The 24392-nt window shown below is 39.1% G+C and overlaps 1 protein-coding gene across 4 annotated transcripts in view; it reads left to right on the top strand.

Annotated features, from left to right (window-relative positions):
* The window catches only part of Gas2 (growth arrest specific 2), a 133421-nt gene that overhangs the window by 30097 nt on the left and 78932 nt on the right, over nucleotides 1-24392 (top strand). For all 4 annotated transcript variants that reach the window (XM_028789233.1, XM_028789235.1, XM_028789236.1 and 1 more), the window contains one exon: nucleotides 9020-9141. In XM_028789233.1, the coding sequence (XP_028645066.1) occupies nucleotides 9020-9141 (122 nt within the window). The remainder of the gene's footprint in view (nucleotides 1-9019; nucleotides 9142-24392) is intronic.

Raw genomic sequence — 24392 nt, 5'->3', positions numbered from 1 at the left:
TAAAGCATCTTTTTACCATTTGAGTAATATTCATATATTTTACTGTATAGTGCCGTCTCTCAGATCTCCACTTCTATGTACTTATACCATAGAACTGTCCTGGTGACAGTTTCCATGTTGTTCCTGTTTCTATATTAAGCACAAAATTCTTGAATGAGAAAGAAATGTTAAGCTTTTAGATTCTTGTTCTCATGGGGTCATACTTGTAGAGAACTTTGATGACCCCATTTTAGTTATCTTGTTTAAAAATGTAACTTTAAAAATGTACTTTTTAAAGGCTAGTCAGTGATTAAACTTGGAGATTTCTGATCCTATACATAAAATGTCAATTGGAGAGGACTTTTTTAAAAGAACAATTTATTTTAAGATTCTCCAAAGACCAAAAAATGGTCTGATGGATAAGAGACTGCTTATTTTTCTCAGAGATAAATATTCACATTTATGGCTCCAATGTGATATGTGATGCTGTAAATACCATTGTAGAGTTCTAATTATAGAGATGAAGATACAGTAATGAACTCTTAGTCACCCTCAACTTATGCATTAATACTGGCTATTCTCTGGGATGTGTTGAAGTAAATGACTTGTGAGGAGGTCACTATCTGTGTTTTGGAGCACTCACATGCCCTTTGATGTCTTACAGGAAATATTCAGTGTAGGTCTGCTACACTTTCCAATTGTAACTGGGGCCATGTAGTAGCATATGTTAAACATTTAGGAAAGACTGAGCTGGGCCGTCAAGATTCTTCCATCTTCAGTAAGAATGTGTGCTGGACTGCTTCTTACATGGTGATTTCTGTTACCCATTATTGACAGGTCTGATCCACATTAAACACACATGTTCTATCTGTACTGTAGGCTGTCGACTCAGTTCTTTTAACTCTGAACCAAGTATCACTCATTCATTGTTTGTGCCTCTACAATGTACCACAACACTAAAAGCTTATGCCAGCAAATCTTGAGGAAATTTTTAATTGATGATTGAAGCATAAATAAATAGCTCTAGGTTGCAGGATTCATCTATGATGTAGAATTAAGTACATCTAGCTCTGTGATTGGCAGTGGATGTCTGAGAATTGTGTTGGTCTGGCTGTAAGACAAATGTAGTCACTTGGGATTATGCATAGTTTAAACATTATAATTTCTCTATTAGTTTTGTTTTATGATACTGAAGCCATGGGTATTGTGTTTTAAAGAAAGGTTATTAAACATTGGAAAGAGTTGATGCTTTTATTAATGGTTGTAGGTTTTCAAGATGAAGAGTTGTGTGTCTATATCTACCTAGAAATTATCCTCTATTTTTCCCAAAGCTAAGTTACATTGAATTGATTTTGCCTATATTTAGAGAATGCATCAATAATTGATAGTCTGGCAAATTCCGGTTTTCTGATCTTCTACATGGATAGAAAAGAAAATTTATAAGTTTTCAATTTAGCATGAGTGATGTATTTGAATTTTTCAGTTATTGCTAAAAATTTATTGCAATTTTCTTTATTAACAAGTAAACATCAAGCCAGATGTGGCAGTATATGTCTTTAGTCCCAACAGCTGAGAGAGGGAGACAGGCAGATCGCTGTGATCTCTGTGTTCAAGACCAACTTCGTTTACAAAGCCAGTTCCAGGACAGTCAGTGATGTTAGTCAGAGGAACCCTGTCTCAAATGAAGAAAACGAAACATCTGTCTTTTGGAGCCAGTGCTATCAAACACAGCTGTTGTCCAGTAAACTTGGGACAGGAGGTTCTTCCTACTGTAGGATACCTTTTTATTGGGTTGGGTTCTTGTCTTCTGAGACCCTCGTGTTCTTGGTAAGTCAATAAAACTTCATAAGCACCCGTGTGCTTTTTCAGTGTAGATATGTATAGGCACAGGTTTATGTTCTCCTGATTCTGTCCTTCAGAGCCGTCTGTGTGTGTGTGTTTGTTGTTTGAAAGCAGTTCTTGTAACACAGCCCCTTTGCCATCACTGATGTAGATGTGTGGCAGACTAGTGAGTCAGCATGTGATAGGTCCTGGTCTGGTGTTTTGATATCATGTGTCACTTCCTATATCACACTCAAAATTCAGTCTCAAAAATACCAAGTAATTTGGGATAAGATAACTCAGTGTCAAAAATGCTGAGTAATTTGGATTGCACTAGAAAATGAGTCATGTTTGAATCTTCTAGTAATGAAAAATAAGTTGCCACTGTACCATCAGAATTATCTTTAGACATTGAAACCATACCAGCTTTCTTTTGCCATGTTCCAAACCAAATATTAGAACATGGCTGCACAATTTTCTCAGCTATGTTCCAGGCTTCCTGTTCATTTCACAGTCCTAAGATGATCACTTTCTTACAAGCTATCTGTGACATTTCTATGTAAGGAAACAAAACAATCCCAATTTCATTTGGAAGAATGGTCTGCTCTAGGAAGTAGGCACTGTATGTTCAGTAAATATTGAAATTGTCAAGCCAAATGGCTGAGAACATAGACTTTGAACTTGGAATGCCAGGGTCAAAGGACTATGTGCTCATTGTGTGAATTTGTTTTTTTTTTTAAAGGTAAGTAGTAACATGTACTCTGTAGTACTGTGAGAAGTAACATACAAATGTGTTCACATGCCTGATATGTTGTGTCCAAATGTCAAATGTGAATATTACCTGTAGTCTTATCTTTGGTAATCCAGTATTGCTAACTTTTTGACACAAACATCCATTCTCCCTCCAATAGAAGATAAATGGATTTTTGTCCCCACTCTCAGGTAGTGCCAGTCTAAAATATTTTATAGACGGATAGCTAATCTTTATAGAAATTATGTCAAACATAGTTTGAAAGGTATTTACAGATGAGCACTCATGCTGATTTTAGTTATCCAAGTCCTAGAAATTCTGAGGCTGATGCTAATTTTGTTCATTTAGCCTATAAGGGCCTTATGGGCCAGTGACTCCTGTGTTCTCGATCAGATGCCTTGGTTACTGTCTGCCAGTCAGCTATCAGGAATGACTGAAAGGATGTTAAATCAGAGTTCACTACCATGGCGTGTATGGGGTGAAGTATCTGGTAATCCAAGATGGCTTAGTGGTACCCATCTATTATTCTTGATTCTCTAGATGTACTAAGATATGGGAAAGGCAGGGCTGAGAAAGTGGCAATGATCTGACTCCAAATACACTTGTGTATGCTTTATAATCTGATATGTGAAGTTGCCTACACAATAAGGGAGACCTGATTTGTGATGCAGAGGTCATTAATTACATGATAATTTTACTTAAGTAATTGTAATTCATTCTTCACAGCCTGCTCTTATGGATATGTTTTGGGTAAACCCAACTGGCATGGTATTCTACCTTTTCCTTAAACACTGTTAGTGATATGTGTGGAATGTAGGTGAAGTAATGAATCATTCCAGAAAACCATTATAGCTGACTTCTTACAATTATATAGTACATTGAAAATATATATTTAATGACTTAATATTTTGATGGAAAATATATTACATATAAAGGATTTTTTAATAGATCTTTTCAGCCTTGCATTTTTCCTTCATTTGAGGCAGTCCATTTCAACTATAAAGTATATAACAGTCTGTGTTTTAGCCAAAACCCCCACCTTTCTAAGCTATAAAATACACAGAATTGAAAGCTGACACCTAATATATTCTTCATTGGTTACAGATGTTCAGTGTAAAGTTTTTTCAAGTGTTCATATAGGGCAGGACAATGGACATTTGTGAGATCCAAGGAAAACCAAGTGAAAAATGTAACTCTGGGCAAATTTCTGATAGCTCTTTAATGAAAACTAATTTTCTTTTCATTATTAAGAGTCCTTTTCAACTTACTGTAATCATCTAGTCACGTGAAAATATGAGGAGGAGCCCTAGAGCTGCTGTGGAGTTTACAACGTCAAGCTCCTTCCAGGGGCAGAGTATCTTTGCAGTTTATAAAAGGATCATTCAACACAGTCAGTTAAGTACTTGGTGTAAAGTTTATCGTGATAGTTAAATAAATCGCAATAAACTGACAACTTTAAGCGACTATTTCTGGTATTGATGTGCCATGACTGCTTTCAAGATAATGTTCTCCTCATTGGACTGACATAAGAGCACAGCATATAATCTCTCCTGCTGGCTTTTTGTGTTTCAAGACTCCTCTCCTCCTTTCTGAGTCAACTGAAATCAATGCACTTCTAAAGCAAAGCAGCCTGTGCAGGAGAACCTCTGCGGTCTGTACTTACAGTACTGCTGCTCTGTCACCTACTGAAGTCATTATCCTCACCAGAGGATAGCAAGTGAGCTACTCAGCAGGGACAAAGAGAACGCAAGAACTAACTAACTAACTCACTCACTCACTCACTCACTCACTCACTCACTCCTTTCCCCTCTCATATATGCCCCCTGACATGTACACACACACACACACACACACACACACACACACACACACTGCAGACTTTTTCTCTTTCAAATAGACTTTCAAACAGACTCTTTCAAACAGACTTTTTTAAAAAAGAAATTTAAATATTGGATTCTGTAAGTGTAAATCAGTAGTTTTTCTGTGACTTATGTGGGCTATATTTAAGTGTCCATGGAATTGCATCCCCTGTGCTTTTCTTAAGATAAGAAAGTAAGCCTGTGTTAGCCCCAATGTTTTGTCAAGGTTTTCTAGATGTTTTATTTGTTAATTCACATGCTTGCTGGTTGCATTTACCTGGTGCCCATCACATGAATCATACAATGCTTACCTCTATAGGAGATTTTATTTAAAAATTTTATCTTTTACACACAAGGCCTTGACTGTGAACTGGTCCTGCTGCCTGTACCTTCTGAGTGCAGGGATTATAGCTGTACAGCTCCAAGGCTGTTGTTTACAGTGCTCAGTTGGGACCTAGGGCTTTGAATATGCTGGGCAAGCAGTGTACCAACTAAGCTACATTCGCGGCCTGTAGGAGATTTAAAAAGACACGTCTCAAAAGGTTTACATAATACTGAGGAAACTAGAGCTTTATACAAAACATGTAATTTGTAAAGGAAGAAAATGTTTGACATGCACCCCAAACAGAGCTATCTGTGAGAATGACTATATAAAAGAGAGTAGTGAACCCTGAGAAATCAGTTCCGAGAAGCGGAGGAGGGAGATGGAATTCTGTCAGGGAAAGTCTGTGAAGGGTCTGATCAAGTCTGTGCAGTATGTGAAGCACCGGCAGATTGTGAAGCATTTGAATAGCTAAATAGAGGCATGGCTGGAGCCCATTGGAGATTGGGATAAGTTGTATTGATATGTTTTGCAAAATACAGGTGGGATCGAGAGTTCTCAGTGAAGATGTCTTAGTGAAGAAAGTGAGTCCACACCTAGGAAACAACCCCCATGCCTCTTGTCATCATGCTAGTCATCAGACCATAATGGGATGAGCAAAAGAATCAGTAGGATTTGCAACTTTCAGGTTTTGGGACATCAAGGAGGAAAAAAAAATGCCCAAAACCCAAGAACAAACAAATGAACTAACAAAATAATCCAGATCACTGAAAACGAGGACCAGAGCAAAGGAGAGGAGGGCGTGCTAAAGTTGCCTTGTGGCAGCTATGGCAAGACACAAGTGGTGCTTGCATTTACGTGGTTGAGGAATCGTGGCAGCTAAATGTTGTTGAATTCCATGTGATGTGATTAAAATGTTCTGAAATTATGAAGATGACTGTACATTTCTGAATATATGCATGGTATTTATAAAACATCAAATGAGAAAGGCTGTGAAATACATCTCAAAAAAGCTATCTAAAAATTAAAGAGGAAAAGGAGAAAGAAAATATAGTCTGGGATCATCTCAGAAACGTAAATAACTAACTGGGATCCAGTCACGTATGGCTATGGTGGTTGAGGACTATAAGCTTCTAAGAGCTATGCTGATTCTCTGAGGGTCATTGCGGGGAGGGAGGAGCAAAGCTGAGTTCTGGACCTGACTGCCATTTCAAGGCTGTGCTCAGAAGGGCAATACTCTAATGGTTTTTATGTTTTACTTAGAGTTTATCTTTTATAACACTCTTATCTGAATCTTAATCTAGAATAACACATTTGTAGGGTTTAAAGATGAGGTTTAGTGTAGTTTAGATGAGGTTTAGTGGCTTTCTTAGTTGTCAATGATCATTTATTTATGTGCCATTGTTCTCCTTAAAAAGAACAAAAAATGTGTGTGTGTGTTTGTGTATATGTTCATGCATGTGCATATATGGTGGCTCATATGTTGTGTTTGCATAAGGTTAAACTTATGGAGGTCAGATCCACATCAGATGTACTCCTCAGCTGCCTTTCACCGTATTGTTCAGACGGGGTTTCTCACTGAACCCAGAACCACCAACTCAGCTAAACCAGTGCTAGCAAAGTCCAGAGGGCCTCTTGTCTTTGCCTCCTCAGTGCCAGAGTTACAAACCTGAACCCTAGCATTTTACAGGTCTCTCTCTCTCTCTCTCTCTCTCCCTGTCTGCTTGCCTGCCTGCCTGTCTGTCTTTTCTCTCCCCTCCTTCTCTCCTCCCTCCTTCTTATCTTCCCCCTTCCCTTCTTCCCTCCCTCTCTTCATCTCACCCTCCCTTTCTCTTTCTCTCCCTTTCTCCCTCCTTCCCTTTTCCCCTCCCTCCTGCTAGGGCCCTGGACTCAGGTACTCATGCTTGCTTGTCAAGCACTTTACAGTTGACCCATCATACCAAAATCAGTGTTTGTTTTGATTTTGTTGTTGTTGTTATTGTTGCTGTTGCTGTCCTTGTCATTTTTTAGTAGAGACCCATGTATCCCAGGCTGGCTTTCAGCATGAAATGTAGCCAAGGATGATCTTGAGCTACTGATTCTCCTGCCTCTTCTGTTTGAATGCTTTGATTGTGGTTCTGTGCCACCACATATGGCTAATGTCCTAAGGTCAAGAATTGACAAATGGGACTTCATAAAATTGCAAAGTTTCTGTAAGGTAAAGGACACTGTCAATAGGACTAAACGGCAACCAACAGATTGGGAAAAGATCTTTGCCAATCCTACATCTAATAGAGGGCTAATATCCAATATATACAAAGAACTCAAGAAATTAGACTCCAGACAGTCAAATAACCCTATTAAAAGTGGAGTACAGAGCTAAACAAACAATTCTCAACTGTGGAAACTCGAATGATCGAAAAGCACTTAAAGAAATATTCAACATCCTTAGTCATCAAGGAAATGAAATCTAAACAAGCCTGAGATTCCACCTCACACCAGTCAGAATGGCTAAGATCAAAGACTCAGGTGATAGTAGATGCTGGCGAGGATGTGGAGAAAGAGGAACACTCCTCCATTGTTGGTGGGATTGCAAGCTGGTACAAGCACTCTGGAAATCAGTCTGGTGGATCCTCAGAAAATTAGACATAGTATTTTCTGAGGACACAGTTATGCCACTCCTGGGCATATACCCAAAAGATGCTCCAACATATAACAAGGACACATGATCCACTATGTTCATAGCAGTCTTATTTATAATAGCCAGAAGCTGGAAAAAATCCAGATGTCCTCAACAGAGGAATGGATATAGAAAATGTGGTACATTTACACAATGGAGTATTGCTCAGCTATTAAAAACAATGAACTTATGAAATTCTCAGGGAAATGGATGTAACTAGAAAATATCATCCTGATGAGGTAACCCAATCACAAAAGAACACACATGGTATGTACTCACTGATAAGTGGATATTAGCCCAAAAGCTCACAATACCCAAGATACAACTCACAGACTACATGAAACTCAAGAAGATGGAAGACGAAAGCATGGGTGTTTCGGTTCTTCTTAGGAGTAACAAAATCCTTAAGGGAGCAAATACAGAGACAAAGTGTGGAGCAGAGACTAGAGGAGAGGCCATCTGGAGAGTGCCCTACCTGGGGATCTGTCCCATGTGTAGTCAACAAATGCAGGCACTGTTGTGAGTGCCAGGAAGTGTATGCTGACAGGAATCTGATATACCTGTATCCTGAGAGGCTCTGTCAGAATCTGACATATACAGAGACAAATGTTCACAGCTAACCATTGAACCTATCATGGGGTTCCCAATGGAGGAGGTAAAGAGAAGACTGACAAAGCTGAAGGGGCTTGCGGCCCCATTGGGAGAGCCACAATACCAACCAACCAGAGTTCCCAGGGTCTAAACCACCAGTCTGGGAACACACATGGAGGGGCCCATGGCTCCAGCTGTATTTGCGGTGGAGGATGGCCTGGTCAGGCATTGTTGGGAGAGGAAGTCCTTTGTCCTGTGAAGTCAGGATGCCCCAGTATGCAGGGAGATTTTGAGGGTGGGGAGGTGGGAGTGGGTGGGTGGGGGTACACCCTCATAGAAGCAGCAGGAGGGGGAACAGGGTAGGGAGTTCCTGGGTGGGGGAGGGTTTGGAGAAAGTGGATAACATCTGAAATGTGAATAATTAGAATATCCAATTTAAAAAGAGAAGAATTTTCATATGTGTTGCTAGGGAGTGAACCTATGCTTTTCTGCATGGTAGACATGTACTCTCTCAATTGAGCTGTTGTTGTGATAATTAAATAATGTCATATGACATACCAGGTCTATTTTTTAGGCCAAAATAATTGAGTGGGCTACCAAGAATGAGAACTTTTTACATGCAGAGAAATCCATTGTATTTATGTCTAATACATTTTGCTTTGTTATTTCTGTTAATATATAATCCCTGTGAAGTCTAGTTCTTGGAGTTTCATTGACTGGTTTTCATTTTCCCTGGTTGCTAAATGGTGGGAATGTTTTATCCAAGATACCATTTGTCAAATTAAAATGAAATACAATTTTTGTACAGTGAGAATGCATATAAAGTATTGAGGTTCCAACCATGAAATGAAAACATAAAATGCTAAAGAAACCATGCTTGTGGCCATTTCATAGAATTCATTAAGAGAGAATAGAAGACACTTCTAATGAAATAATGTTCTTTATTCTGATGTCTGTGCTAGGGAAATAATGCTCTAATCTGATGTCTGTGCTAGGGAAAGAAAATATTTTTGTAATTCTCCATTGTGTTATTTCAGGGAAAGAGATAACAGCAGAAACTTTCATGGAGAAGTTGGATAATGGTGCCTTGCTGTGTCAGCTTGCAGCGACTGTGCAGGAGAAATTCAAAGAGAGCATGGATGCCAACAAACCTGCCAAGGTAACGTCTCCATAGAGAAGACATTGCTGAGAGTTGGGTATTCCTGAGTGGATGGTCCCCATGCAGAAGACACTGCTGAGAGTCAGGCACTCCTGTATGGAGGATGTCATTGCAAAAGACACTGCTGAGAGGCTGGTACTCCTGTGTGGAGGGTCTCTTTGCAGAAGACACTGATGAATGGACCATACTCTTATATGGAGGGTCCCTATCCAGAAGGTACTTTTGAGAAATGAATACTCATGTATGAAGGTTTCTCAGTGCAGAATACACTGCTGAGAGATGAGTCCTCCTCTATGGAAAATCCTCATGCAGAAGGCACTGCTGAGAGATGGATACTTCTGTGTAGAAAGTCCCAATGCAGAAGTCATTGCTGAGAGGCAGATACTCTTGTATGAACGGTTCCCATGTAGAAAGCACTACTGAGAGTCAGGTATACCTGTGTGTGGGGTCCCCATCTAGAAGGCACTGCTGAGAGGTAGGTACTCCTGTGTGGAAAATGCCAATGCAGAAGTCATGCTGAGAAGCAGGTACTCCTGTGTGGAGGGTCTCTATGTAGAAGACACTCCTGAGGGTCACATACACACACAGTGATTGTCTCTATGCAGAATATATTGTTAAGATATGGACACTCCTGTGTGGAAGGTCTGTATGTAGAAGACACTGGTAAGAGACAGGTACCCCTGCTGCTGCGATCTCTGTGCGGACAGCACTGCTCAGAGCAGAAATTTCTACAGTGACTTACAAAAAGGGTTCTGTGTGAGAACTGGGTGTGAATGATGCATCATGTCTGCAGTAACAAAACAGCACGGAAGCTAGTTTGTAATTAGGGAACATGCCATCTTCTTTTTAATTATATAAATTACATACTCCTTTCAATAAGTGTAATTAAGTGAAAGCTTATAGAAACTGATGCTGTTCTAAGAGGGCATGTCTATAAACTTGCTACATCTGAAACACTATTGAAAAACAGCGAACATATAACTGTATCATTGAGCAATGAAATGAATCAAGCACAAAGGTTTACCGAATAGATTTTGTTTCTAAAACTAGTTATCAGAACACTGGTGTAATGTAATATTGTATAATACAATGTATATGGAATGTTTATTTTTGTGTGTTTTAATAAGTGGTATCATTGATTTATGTAACTTTAGGCAAATTATTTTCCTTTTTAATTGCTCAGTTTTAGGGGGGGTCTTAATTCTCTCATCTTTTTAGCTGTTGCCAGGATATTGGGAGAATACCATACTCAGTAATTTTGAGTAAACAAGTTAGATAATAGTCTTTCTAATTTTAATATATATGGGAGAAAAAGAAAAAAACGAAGTTCAAAATATGTTGAAGACAGGTTAAAATGGGAAGATACAGTTTATAAGTGATTCCTGAACCTGTGGTAGGGCAGAGGTGCAGGGCATGTGTTTGTTTTTCACCAGACACTTAATTTTGATATATTTTATCTTTATGCATATATAAATATAGCTTTATTAGGGTTTTCTTTTAAATTTTTATTAGCATATGTTGATTATGCCTACCAATGGATTTCACTATGGCATTTTTTTTTTGAACCTAAGGAAAAACTCTGCAGTTGGGTCCTTTATTTCTTTTATACACTAGGCCATGAATTCGTATGGAATGGGCTCCAGCAGCTCGGGCTCTTTCCCATTAGTCCTCACAAAGTGTGCTTCTCTGGGTGGTGCAGGCTGGCGCTTCAGCTGAACCCAGGTGCTTTCTCTTTGGCTTCCTTTTTCTTCTGATCGTTCTCCTTCACCCGCTTCAGGAAGCTGTCTCTGCTCTTCGAGTGTTTAATGTCCTCAATCCACACATTGATCCTCTTGGCCAGAATCTTGCCCTTAACCTGCTTGTTTACAATGATGCCCACGGCATGCTGGGTGACATTGTAGACTCTTCCGGTTTTGCCGTGGTAACACTTATGGGGCATTCCTTTTTGAACAGCATCCATTCCCTTGATGTCTACAATATCACCCTTCTTATAGATTCGCATGTATGTGGCCAAAGGAACAACTCCATGTTTCCTAAAAGGCCTAGAGAACATATACCGAGTGCCTCTCCTCTTTCCCTTTGTGTTCGTAATTTTGGCGAGTTAACTGGAAGATGGCTCTCACTATGGCATTTTTAAATTTTATGTCAATGTTCATGTTACTGTGTCTTCCACCAACTCTGAGCCTCAGTTGTTTTTCTTCAAAGCAGTTCTGTGATGCTGTCTGGTAACCCAGTAGCATGTGGCTATTGTTAAGAAGTAGACTGGAATTCCTCTCTGACCTGAAGTTTGTTTCCCTATAAGTTGCTTCCTGGACACATTCCTCAAAAGGTACCCAGGAGACCCATGCTCTGTGCTGTATACCCATGTATTTTCTTTTCACGTTTTCTCCCTTGATTGGAAGGTTGCAGATCCCAAGGGATTTGCACAGCTCCTCTGGGTAGAAAGCAGCTGCTAAGAATGGAACACACTCCCTTCCATGTCTAATTCTTGATGCCCTTGCTTCCATGTAGAAAGTGCTTTATATAATGCTTACTAGCAGACACTTGTCCTTACTCCATCATCTTCACTGTAATAGGACAGAGCTTCATTTAGTTTAGCAAAGAGAGAGTGTTTTCCTGAAAGAAGGCCAGTTTATAAGAAACTTTAAAGCAATTAGCAAAGAAAAAATGGCATTGTCACTAGGCTTTATTTGCAGATGTTGCTAGCACGTATTTTTATTATTGTTAGGAACAGAAAGACCAAAGCCCAAGGTCAGGATCATACAGAGGAAAACTGCCCTGCTAAGAATACTGCATAGTTCTGTCATTTTCTTTGTGTTGGAAGGTGTCTCTTCAAGTTTGTTTTGAGACAGGCTTGTGCTAGTTGTTAATTGGCTGTGTCTAATGCTTAGTTTTTAATCTCTAACTTGGAATTGGTACTAATTACTTATACTACAGTAATTAACAGCTCTGGATAAATAGTATATACCTTGCTGTGTGAACAATGCATCATTTCAAAAGTTGAAAATCAAAATGGTTACTATTATTATGGCCGTTATTATTTATAAGTCTGTTCTAATTAACCTGTGCATTTCAATCCATCTATATCCCTTCCCTACATGAACTAGGGTTAACAGACCCTTAGTGAATATTTTAGATTAACCAGGAGAAAATTCATGCTTTGTAAATATCCATATTTAGCATAACAGCCTCTGCGACCACATCTGTAGCCATTTGCACTAGACTTCATGGTAGTTCTGACACTCTGGGGACTCCTGAGACCAAAAACTTTACAACTGTTTTCTTCTAAAGCTTCTGTTTTTACAATAAAACTATATACAAAAGGTAACAAAATAAAAAAAATTCTTGCAAGTCCACAAGAACTACAGTGAGATTTTATAAAATCTGGATTTCCTTAATCCCAGTCTTTTTAGTTAAATACGATGTAAAATTTTACTATGGCTGTAACAAATTTATTTTAGTCTATGAATATGATTCTGATTTTTAAAGAGATGATTAAAATATAGTATTGCTTAATTTCTGATGCTTGAACGCCCAAATTAAATCTGAGTCCATTTGGCACACTAGCTTTTGGCTGAGTTTTCTTTTCTGTCTTTGACAGAATTTATGTATATCACAATGACTTCTGAAGTCAAAATAGCATATACATTGCTGTATGAACAATACAGCATTTTGAAAAGATGAAAATTAAAATGGTTATTATCACAGTGGCCATTATAATTCTTAAATATGTTTTTGTCAAACTATGATTTTCAACCCAGCTTCTGTCCACAGTGAAAATTGATACATAGGAGAGCTGGGACATGCTAGTGCACATCTGCCATCCCAGCAATTCAAAACTGGAAGCCATAGGGCAAGGAGTTCACAGGCATCCTGTGTACAGAGTTCAAGGCCGGCATGGGCTACAGGAGACTATCCCAAAGAGAGGAAGGGAACAGGGAGCGAAAGGGAAGAGAGGGAAAGAGATGCTTAAGATGGTACATTTTGTTACTCTTCAATCTAAGTCTATATTAAAGGATAATTTACTAAAAGGTTTAGCAACATATATAATATATATTATACTATTATATTACAGTGCAATATAGAAATATGAATATTTTCCAAAGGGAAAAAGACCCTTTCATTGTCCATAAATAATAATTGTACTACAGCATTATGTCTGTTCTGTGTTTGTTTGTGTTATATCTCTCTGTATGTCCTGTGTGTATACATGTGCTTGTATATATGCATAAAAATGAGTCTCTGTATGTGTGTGTACATGTCTGTGTCTGGGTGTATAAGTGTGTGAGTGTATGTGTCTCTGTGTATATGTCTGTGTGCCAGTGTGTGTTTCTGTTTGTATGTGTATCTGTGTATGAGTATGTGAGCATATATGTGTCAGTGTTTGTGTGTGTCTATGTGTGTTTCTGTTTACATGTATGTGTCTATATATATGTTTGTGTTTGTATGTATTTGTTTTGTCTCTGTATATGTATGTTATATGTGTTTATGTGTGCTGTGTATGTATGTATGTGTGTTTGTATATGTACTGTGTATGTGTGTATTTAATATCTGTGTATGTTTATGTTTTTATATCTATGTGTGTACATATATGTGTATGTCACTGTATGTGTTTGTATGTATGTACATGTATGTATAATGTATATGTCAGTGTATATGTACATGTGTGTCTGTATATGTCTATGTGTGTGCTATGCATATGTCTCTGTGTGTGAACATTTGCATGTGTGTGTGTGTCTGTGTGTATGGTAACTATCCTATATTCCATACTCAATTTAGTAACAATGATAGTGATAATAAATGAACTGGTCACTTCTCTGAATTAATTAATGAAAGCATACCAGGAAGCCCTTAATGATGTCTTTTCCTATCTTAAATTACGTATTCTCGTTTTCCAAGCATTATTTTTATTTATTTACTAGATTTCTGGGGGGATTTTTACAGCTGTGTAAGCATGTTTAAGCAAGTGCATGAAATCTGCTATGTTCATGTTTTAAGAATGCATGTGAGTGCATCTGTGTTAAGAGTTATTTCATGCTCTTAATACTTGAAAGCAAATTTTGATATATCATAGGCAATTTATAGATTTAATGTTTCTGTGTAGATTGAGAACATTTAATACCTGCTTTGGTTTGCTTAGACACAGTGCTTATGAAGAAATTGTGTTCTTTAATTCCTCTTAGAAGATTAATAGGTTCAGACTAGAACCAGTCTGTCTAGGATGTTCACAGTTTTGCTTTTCCTGGATGGGTGATTTTCTCACATAGTATGGTTGCAATAGAATCAATAGAATCATATGGTAGATATATGATATATTTGAGCCAAGTCTATAGCAATTTAATATAAATTTTAACTTAATTAGTATATGTATCATAATATAACAAATTTACTATTAATATCAATCTGAACATCAAAGGATTTGAGGTTCTTGAATGATGAAAAGATATCTAAACCTAATGTTTCTTTTTATTAATAATAAATTCTGTTTTTAATTAATTAACATCCCAAGTACTAACCCTGGTTCCCCTCACTAAAATCTACCCCCATCCCCACTCCCCTTCTCTGAGAGGGTGGAGCCCTCTTCTGAGTATCCCTCTGCCCTGGCCATCAAGTGTCTGCCAGGTTAGGCGCATCCTTTTGGACAGAGGCCAGACAAGGCAGCCCTGTTGGAGAACTGATACTACAGTCAGGCTACAGCTTTAGAGAGAGCCTCCGTTCCAGTTATCGGGGTCCAACATGGAGACTGGTTACACATCTGCTGTATATGTGCCAAGGGCCTCATTCCAGCCTGTGTTTGTTCCTTGGTTGGTGGCTCAGTTTCTGAGAGCTCCCAGTGGCCCAGGTTAGTTGACTTTCTTGGTCACCCTGTTGAGTTGTTACCCTCTTCAGGGTCTTCAGTCCTATCCCCAACTCTTCCATAAGAGTCCCAGACTTGACCTCCATCCAGTGATTGGTTGTGGGTATCTGCATCTGTTTCAGTCTGCTGATGGATAGACCCTCTCAAATGCTATGCTACTGGCTGCAAGCATAACAGAGTATCATTAATAATCTTTCTAATATCCTGTATGTCAGATTTTTTTTGCTTGTGAATATGTGTGATATCTATAGTATGTATTAGCATGGTTACATGCATGTGGGTACACATATGCCTGTTTTCTTTGATGATTTTCTACCATGCGTATTGAGGCCATATTTCTCACTTGAACACAGAGCTCACTTCAACTTAACTTGTGTAGCTAGCCAGCTTGACACCGGGTATCAGATTGCCAGCATCTGGGGTTAGAGGTTGCCTATAAGGTCCACATAGCATTTACGTTGGTGCTGGGGCCCAAACTCAGGTCTTCATACTTGTACTCAAAATTCTGCCCACTCAGGCATCTTCATAGCCCTGTAATGTCATTCTACTAGGGTGAAACTTAAAAAAAGAAAGGAAGGAAGAAAGGAAGAAAGAAAGAAAGAAAGAAAGAAAGAAAGAAGGAAGGAAGGAAGGAATAAAAAAAGAAAGAAAGAAAAAGAAAGAAAGAAAGAAAGAAAGAAGGAAGGAAGGAAAGAAAGAAAAAGAAAGAAAGAAAGACAGAAAGAAAGGAAGAAAGAAAGAAAGACAGAAAGAAAGGAAGAAAGAAAGAGAAAGAAAGAGGAACCCACACTTTTGTTGTTTTGATTGTATGCTTTCTGACTAGTCCAGTGCTCAAACTTGGCATCTCCAGAAAAGAGGAGGATTCTTGCATGCCTGGTCTGGATAGTTAAAATGTTTATGCCTCTCCTTGGATATTTATTGTGCTCCTTCTCACCAGTCACAGCAGTATATGATATTAAAAAAAAAACAGGAATCTCAGCTGTGATTAAACTAGAGGTACTCACTTCTAATTATGTGTATTTATTTATTTAACTAGTAGTGTAGCTAGGTTGAAGAGAACTTAACTAGTGTGTGTGAAACCTTAGAGCTGATCCCGTAACAAAACAAAAAACAAAACTAGATAAAATAAATTTAGACTTAAAAATTTATTGTTCAAAATGTGAAATACTAGGACTAAGCAAACAAAGTGAAACATGATGATCTGGAAAGTTGAAAATATGTGGAAATAAATTTTGGTGGTTAAGGCAAAGAAAAAATAATAAGAGTAGAAAAATTAGTGATAAACTCCAATTTCTTAAGATTTATAAAGTAGAAGTAAATGCACTAAAGTAAATAATTTTCCAATAAATTAAAATTCTCTCTTCATGGATTCTTAATTTCTGACCATCCAGGCTTTTTTAAAACGAGGAGTATTTCTATCCTGACTGTTTTACAGAGAGGTGCCTTGATGGAGCTCAGCACGATATAGTTCGTGGTATTGTGCCATTGGGAGGTTTGAGAACACTGTGCAAATGAGTTTGACATGTTTTCACTACTGTCAGCTGATTTTTAGACTTACTATGGGCCACATGAGCAGACTGAGGTGTAAAAATAGAAGCTAAGCAAAAGTGGCCATTACCAAGATTAAAGTGTGTGCGTGTGCATGTGTGTGTGTGTGTGTGTGTATGTGATGTTTACATGTCATGAAACTAGAAAAGGTGCCAGCAGAGGGGAGTAAGAGATAGTAATGGAGGGAGAAAATGAAAGGGAACTAAAACATGTGTCATGAAAGCAGAAACTCGGGCTGTTTCGGGAAAGGAGAGGGACCAGCTTGACATGGGTGAGGGGCAATCAGGACTGACATTTCCAGCTTAGATATTCTTACATACAGAAGGAATTTTAAAATCATTATGTGAATATTTCAGTATACATGCCCTTAATATTCATATTTCATATTAGGTATGTATTTATCTACTATTGTTGTATATTTTATATACAGCATAAGGGGAGGTTAGAACAGAGTACAAAGGCATATATAAAATACTGTGATGATAGGGTCTGGAGAGATGGCTCAGTGCTTAAGAGAACTGGCTCTTTTTCCAGTGGGCCCATGGTGATTTCCCAAATGATGTCTCACAACTGTCTGTTACTCTACTTCCAGGGAATCTGATAGCTCTTCTGATCTCTGAGGGCACTGCATACATGTGATGCAGAGACATCCTTGCAGGCACAATACTCATACATGTAAATAAATACCAAAATAACTCTAAAAACAACATGTCAAAGTGTTTCATAGATAGATGGTCTTTCAGTAGTTCAAGGGTGTAAAAGTCCACTGCAGAAACTCAGCCTCCATCATGGAACAGCTGAAAGGCAGGGTCAGGAACTAAGAACTTTGACATATTGTCCTGTAATTCCAGCCAGTTCCTGTCTTGTCCTCTGAAGCCTCACGTATGTGTTCAAGACCCTCCCAGGGTTCCCCTTGACTCACTCCTGATGCCTGGGGTGCATGCGTTTTTTGCAACTATCTTGTTCTCGTGCTTCATAACAATCACTGAGGTGGGTGCAGTATAAGTTTTATAACATTGGAATGCTGAAATGTCTGTGGACCTTGTGTGTTACAAACCTGGAGGTAGTATGCAGTATAACACAAGCTCGGTGTGAAGAATATGTATATGAGATTCTGTTTTTTCTATTTATAAAAATTAAGAAATGTAAATTTTCCATTCTAATAGATGGAAGCCAAGAAACAGGGCATTGATTGATGTGTGAATGAAAAGCTCTTATCTTGTTATATGTCCTCTTCTGTACTTTAAATGCATTAAATTTTTATGTTTTCTCTGAGTGTGTGGAGATGAGATTGGGATTTCTTTCCAGCTCACAAACTATTGGGTAATAGTTTGAATCTGATATTCCTACAGGTGTGCAATATTATTTGCTACTTGAATTATATAAGGACTATTTTAGGGGCTGAAGAGATGGCTCCATTGGTAAGATCACTGGCTACACCTCCAGAGGACTTTGTCCTAGAACTTACATCATGACTCAAAACTGTCTCTAACTCCAATTCTGGGGTCCTAATGCCTGTTCTGACTTTGTAGGCACCAGACAAGCATGTGATCCATATTCATACCTATAGACAAACACTCATAAAAAACAAGAACTTATTAATGTGTCAGGAACTAAGAACTTTGACAGTTATTGGGAATATCCATTGAATCACGCATTCAGAAAAATCCAGCGAAATAGCAAAATAACCTGTATGCACTGGAAAGTGCTCTACTTTTGGTGTGCTCTTAAGATGCCTCTGCAACTTCTACAAGTATCTCTCTTTTCCTAGATCACAGTGTACAGTCTGGGTCAGTTAGATGAGAACAGGAAAGAAGCCTTAGAACAGAGACTGGAAATAATGATGTTGCCTACTTACCTGGACACAGGCTCAATAGATGGCCTCTAGCTAGAGAACTCGGAGTTCAGATCTTCCCTTTGTGTTGTTGTACTATAGAGGAACTTTGAGTGTTGGCCTTTACTTTACGTGTAAAGGCCTTTGCTTCTAAAGTAGTTAGGTTTCTAGTGGTCTAAGCATCCTAACAGAGATGACTGGCCTGATTCTGTCCTGACAGACATATTCTGAGAGTTAGGCACCTTCTTGCCTTCTCTCATTCCGAGAGTCTCTGACCATATTAATATTGAAGGAACTTGTTTCAGTCACAGTTCTGTCCCTTCCTAGTCATGCTGTTCTTTATATCTACCTTGGTCTAATATGAAGTGTTCCCTACATGATTACATGTTTGAGATCTTAACCTCAGCAGTCGGTATTTTGCAAGAGGCTAGGGAATCTTTAGGAATTGGAACTTTACTGGAGGAAGTGGGTTTCTAGGGGCAGGCCTCAAGATTAATAGCCTGGACACATACACACAGGGCAGGATCCCATGCCTTCTCTCACCATGATGGACTGTATTTCTGCTTAAGCCTTGAGCCAGAATTACCCCTTCCCCTATATTGCTCCCTGTCGGGCATCTGCTCATAGCACAAAAAAAAAAAAAAAACAGCCAAGATTTTACTATAAAAAAGATCTTAAAAGTCCAACTGAGTGACCTCAAACTCATATCCTGATGAGACATGCACAATACCCTGCCTGTCACATTACATTTTCTAGGTTTTAGCTTTCTTTCTCCATGATAACACCAACTAATGTCATTGAGTTTCACCAGCCTCAGTTCTGCACTGGCACTAGATAGTGTAGTAAGTGCTCATGGGACCCATCCCTGGCCACTCTTGGGAGAGTAGTGCACACAGGACAGCTCATTTTCTTGTCATAGTTCACTGCTTTGTTGACTTTATAATCGTTGCTTATTGTTTTTTTCATGCTTTTATTAGCATATACTGATTATATGTGGTAATGGGTTACATCATGACCTTTTCATATACATACATATGTGTATGGGTGTGTATACCTGTGTGTGTGTGTGCGTGTGTGTGTGTGTATGAGAGAGAGAGAGAGAGAGAGAGAGAGAGAGAGAGGTGAATTTTGACTATATTCCTACACATAAATGCCATTTCTCATTCAGTCCTTCTCGAATTCCTCCTGATCACCATCTGCTTCCCATCTCATCCCCTTCTATTTTTATACCTTTTTTTTTTTCATTGATCCATTGAGTGTCATCAGGCTTACTTACAGGAATAAGGGTTAGAGGCTAGTTGTAGACACCTGGCTGGCCTGCTCTGTGAAGACACCTTATCCTGAACCTTCCTAGAGCAGCTGGTAAGAGCCCTCCCCTACAACCCTATACCTCAGAACTGCAACTGAGAGCCTGGGGCACTCTGGACCCATCACCCACCCAAACTCTGTCCCTCCAGAATACCACTCCCCTTCCTCCACTTGCTTGGTCCTTTTGGCTGGGACAGACACATAGAGAGTCTGCTCCTCTGAAGAAGCCGTACCCTAAATCATCTTAGAGCAGTGGTGGAACCACAGCACTTGGAGCCACTGAGGAACCACTGTACTCAGAGCAGCTGAGGAACCACTGTACTCAGAGCACCAGGATTTCAGGATCCCAGAGGAAGCCTGAGTCCCAAGAGCTCTTCCACCCAGGAGCTCAGGATCACAAGATCACAGAGACATCTGGACTCTGCGGAGTTCTGACACAAGCAAGATAACCGGAAAGACAGTCGCCAGTCAGAGACAGTGAGTGTAGGTAGCACTAGAGTTAACCAGATGGCGAAAGGCAAGCACAAGAACACAAGCAACAGAAACCAAAGTTGCCTCGCATCATCAGAACCCAGTTCTCCTACCATAGCAAGCCCTGAACACCCCATCACACCGGAAAAAGCAGGATTCAGATTTAAAATCACTTCTCATGAGGCTGATAGAGGACTTTAAGAAGGACGTAAACAACTCATTAAAGAAATACAGGAGAACACAGGTAAACAGGTAGAAGCCCTTAAAGAGGAAACACAAAAATCCCTTAAAGAATTGCAAGAAAACACAACCAAACAGGCGATAGAATTAAACAAAACCATCTAGGATCTAAAAATGGAAGTAGAAACAATAAAGAATTCTCAAAGGGAGACTACCCTGGAGATAGAAAACCTAGGAAGGAAACAGAAGTCATAGATGCAAGCTTATTCTTTTCAGATTATCAATCTGCCAATCTCATTCATAGGGAGAGAAAGACACTGCATGGTGCTTGAGATTTTAAATACATATTGAGGGTGTATAACTATCTGGCCAGGAGTTTCTGAGTCTTGCTGTGAGATGAAACATAATACACTCCTAGCTATGCTGCAGTGTTTTGACACCTGTGAACTTTTCAGCTCAGGCTAAGATGTAGGTTCTTAAATCTGTCTAGGTAAGATGTTTATGAACACACGGATAGTTAGTCCTAGGATAGCCCACGATAATGGATACCTTCTTCTCATTAGGGTCAGGAGAAAGGCAGCAGTGATCATGCCTCCTAGGACCTATTTGTTCCTGGAGACTGAGTTCTACCTCTTCTGTCTTTGTCCTGTCCCATAGAAGAAATGTTAGGACAAGACCTATAGTCCAGGGGCCAGGCATGGTCAGCCTACAGCCTCTTGATCAGTTTTACCCTATAATAGCTATGGTTATGACCTAACACCAAATCATAATTTTTAAAAAATATTATGGGTTGCACTAATGCATTCATTTTTAACTTTGTAGGTGGTGATGTCCTTTTGCAATTTTTAAAGCATGGGCATGCCTTTTAGCAAAGATCAGGAGCCAGTAACAACTCATGTTACTCCCTGAACTCCTTACAACACAGCTCTTCTGTGGAAAATGTTTCTACAGCTGACAGTTCATGTGGGAATCAGAAACCTGACTGATTTATAAATATTTGGCAATAGAAATTTTGTAAATTTCAAAATTTATATTTGCCTGTAATGAGTTGTGAAACTGGAAGATTTGTCTAATGTATTAGATTGTTTTAAATAGAAAGGTTATGTGGCTTTTGTATGCCTTATGATCGTTCTAGTATTTTACATATGTTAATAGTTTATTTTTGTGGTACTTGTGATGGAAACTAGGAGCACTCACTCACTAGGAATGTGATCGCCACTGAGTTACACCTTCCACAAAATTTTTCTCTGCTTAAAATATTTATTTGTGTGGGTGTGTGTGTGCGTGCATCACATGTGTATGTGGAGGGTGAAGGTCACCTTGTGGATGTCAGGTGGGTGTCAGGGATTGTACTCGAGTCATCAGATAACATCAAGCTCCTTTACTCTCTGAGCTATCTTGTAGGCTGGTACATTTTAAGAAAAGGAGATGGCTAAGACTGCATGATTTCAGGGTAATCCAGAGGCGGACATGTGTACTGTATGAACTTCACTGGCCAAGTGCGACAGGAAGAGCTCACAGTTTGCCTAAAGGTGAAGATGGGGATAAAAAACGAACTAACTAGGATTGACAGGATCTGTTCATTTTGAGGATTGAAGGTCTGTGTCTACAGTGTTTCACAGCTGCTTGCAGTGATAATCAGACGAGTCATGGCAGCTAGTACTGTGTCCAGCTACTCTGCTCTGAGAGTTAATAAAGAGAACAACTGCTGGATACTCACGCAGTGGGTCCTCAGGAGATACTTCTGACATGAACTGAGGCATTATTGCAGTAATCAGGAATCTTCCTTTCAGTTGCTAAAAGAACCATAGAGATGAGATCATGTATATACATCTATACATCTCTTCCATAAGTGATCCTGATTGTAGAATAAAATGACTGAAACAGGAAAACGAGAAGGTTCTTTCTTCTTTAGATCCCTAATTAGCCATCTACCCAAGTACCATTTAACAACCAAGGTAAAAGTAGTTTGTATGAAAATGCAGAAGAGAGCCTGAGAATTCCAGTGCTCAGATCAGTGTGTGACGACAGTTGTTAACTCTCTGAGAATGTGTGACTATTGGCTAATGGTAGTTGACAAGGGAATAAAAATATGGCATAGCCAGGTCCTCATTTTATCACCCTTAGCAATTCAGTATACTATGAGCTGTAAATATTCTATAGCTGTCATGTAAATGTGTGTGTTATATTATACTATATCATATAGCTGAAAATGTGATAGAGGATTGGCTGCTAGGTACATGTTAGGGTCACATCTTTGGTGAGGAGATTTCTGTGTATGATTAGGAGTAGAGGTGTTGTGAAAACCCTCAAAGCCAACACTCAGGACACTCAGCATACATGGTAACAATACAATGCTCCTGAGACAAGACTCACAAAGCCATAAGAAAGTTAGTTCCATGCAGGCAGAGCTGTAACTATGAGGAAGGGGACATTTCACTGTGTGACTGAACTTAGAGAGTGTGTTAAACTAGAGTAGTGTCCACTGTGTAGAACTTCACTCACCTACCTCAGTCACTTCATCTCCTTTCTTGTTTGTTTCACACAGTTAGATGGTTGTCTAGCCATGAGAACAACCTTGCTAAATCAAAGAAAGGCATTATGTCCCCACTCTCACCTCAGAGCCTCTTTATTGTAAAGTATGCTTCTAATAAGGTCTGTGAGCTGCACAATGCCAAGAGAGAATTTCAAACTCTACTTTACATTTATGAGAGCCCCTTTGTCAGAAGAGAGGAGAGAAGGAAGAAATAGACTGGCAACATCTGCCCTAGAAACCTGCCCGAATTCCAGCCGATGCAGGTTTATGTGAATACTGGGAAAGGACCACCTCCCAGGAGGTGACACCAGTCTTGTCACAAGCCCAAATCATAGGCTGCTGCTTGACAGTGTAAACAGCTTCCATTAAAACACATGAGACAGAAAATGAAACAAATTAACACATCAGAAAACAGTTAACAATTCCAGTACCTTCTGAGTTGGAAACATGTTAAACACACAGAGGCTCACAAATGCATTCACACAGACATACACAGTAGCACACACATGCACATGTATACAAGTAAAAGCAGACAGACACAGGAGGTGATATAATCCATCCCCCCAACCCTCTGCAGACACACATACACAGACACGTAAGCACAGACACGTGAGCAAGCACAGGTACACACTTCATCTGTGTGACTTCCAAGCATTAGCAGAGTTTGCTTCTTAGCAGGAAATAAATCTACTGAATTTTTCCACAATGACATCATCTTTCCCCCCATCAGGCCCACTTCCTGCCTTAACCACATTCAGACTCATTGGCAAGAGAAGTGAGTGTTTCCATGATATCTGATAGCACTAATTTTAGTCGTTGCTTTTATGGCAGGAGAATGTAGAATACAGTGTCAAGAAAAATAACCCTCCCCATATGGAAAATGAGAAATTAATTGTTTGAAAATGAGCTGTTTCTAAATGGAGAAATTCAAGGTATTTTGAACAAATCAATAGTGAGTTTGCAAGCTATTTTGTAAAACGAGAAACACTGAGATTTTTATAGCAACAGCCTTTTATAAGTCTAAAAATTAAGGAAGAGAGGTATTTCTTCATTTACAAGTATCTGAAAATTTCTAGGTAATTTAAAATGTTAGTGCTCATGCTATTTTTGTGTGTGTGGTCCAGGGAAAGGATTCTGTTTCATCACAGAGCTGGCATGGTATTTTCAGATGAGGTAATTTACAGTGTGCAGAACTTCCAGCTCTTCTGAGTTCTCTGGGGGCTGTTGTGTGAAAGCTTCCTTTGTCCCAGTCAGCAGTTTGGATATGCATTCTATATCATGCATGAAGTTGTCTGGGATACATGTTGGGCTGGCATTATTTCACTGGTCATGTCTAATTTCACATAGCACAGCCTGCTTGTCTGTTAGATGAATTGCAATCATTGTCCCATATTAAAAGTACATGGTAGAATGATACATTGAAGGCAAATGGAGAAAATCAAGCAATCTGGCTCAGTCAGGACTGAGAATAAAGAATAAAATCCTCTAGGTGTGGAGGCTGACCTCAGAAACCTCCC

The sequence above is a fragment of the Grammomys surdaster genome, unplaced genomic scaffold (genome assembly GCF_004785775.1).
Source record: "Grammomys surdaster isolate TR1022 unplaced genomic scaffold, NIH_TR_1.0 125801, whole genome shotgun sequence".
Classification (NCBI taxonomy): Eukaryota; Metazoa; Chordata; class Mammalia; order Rodentia; family Muridae; genus Grammomys; species Grammomys surdaster.
The sequence above is the reverse complement of the archived record's forward strand: the minus strand, read 5'-3'. Positions and strand labels throughout refer to the sequence as shown.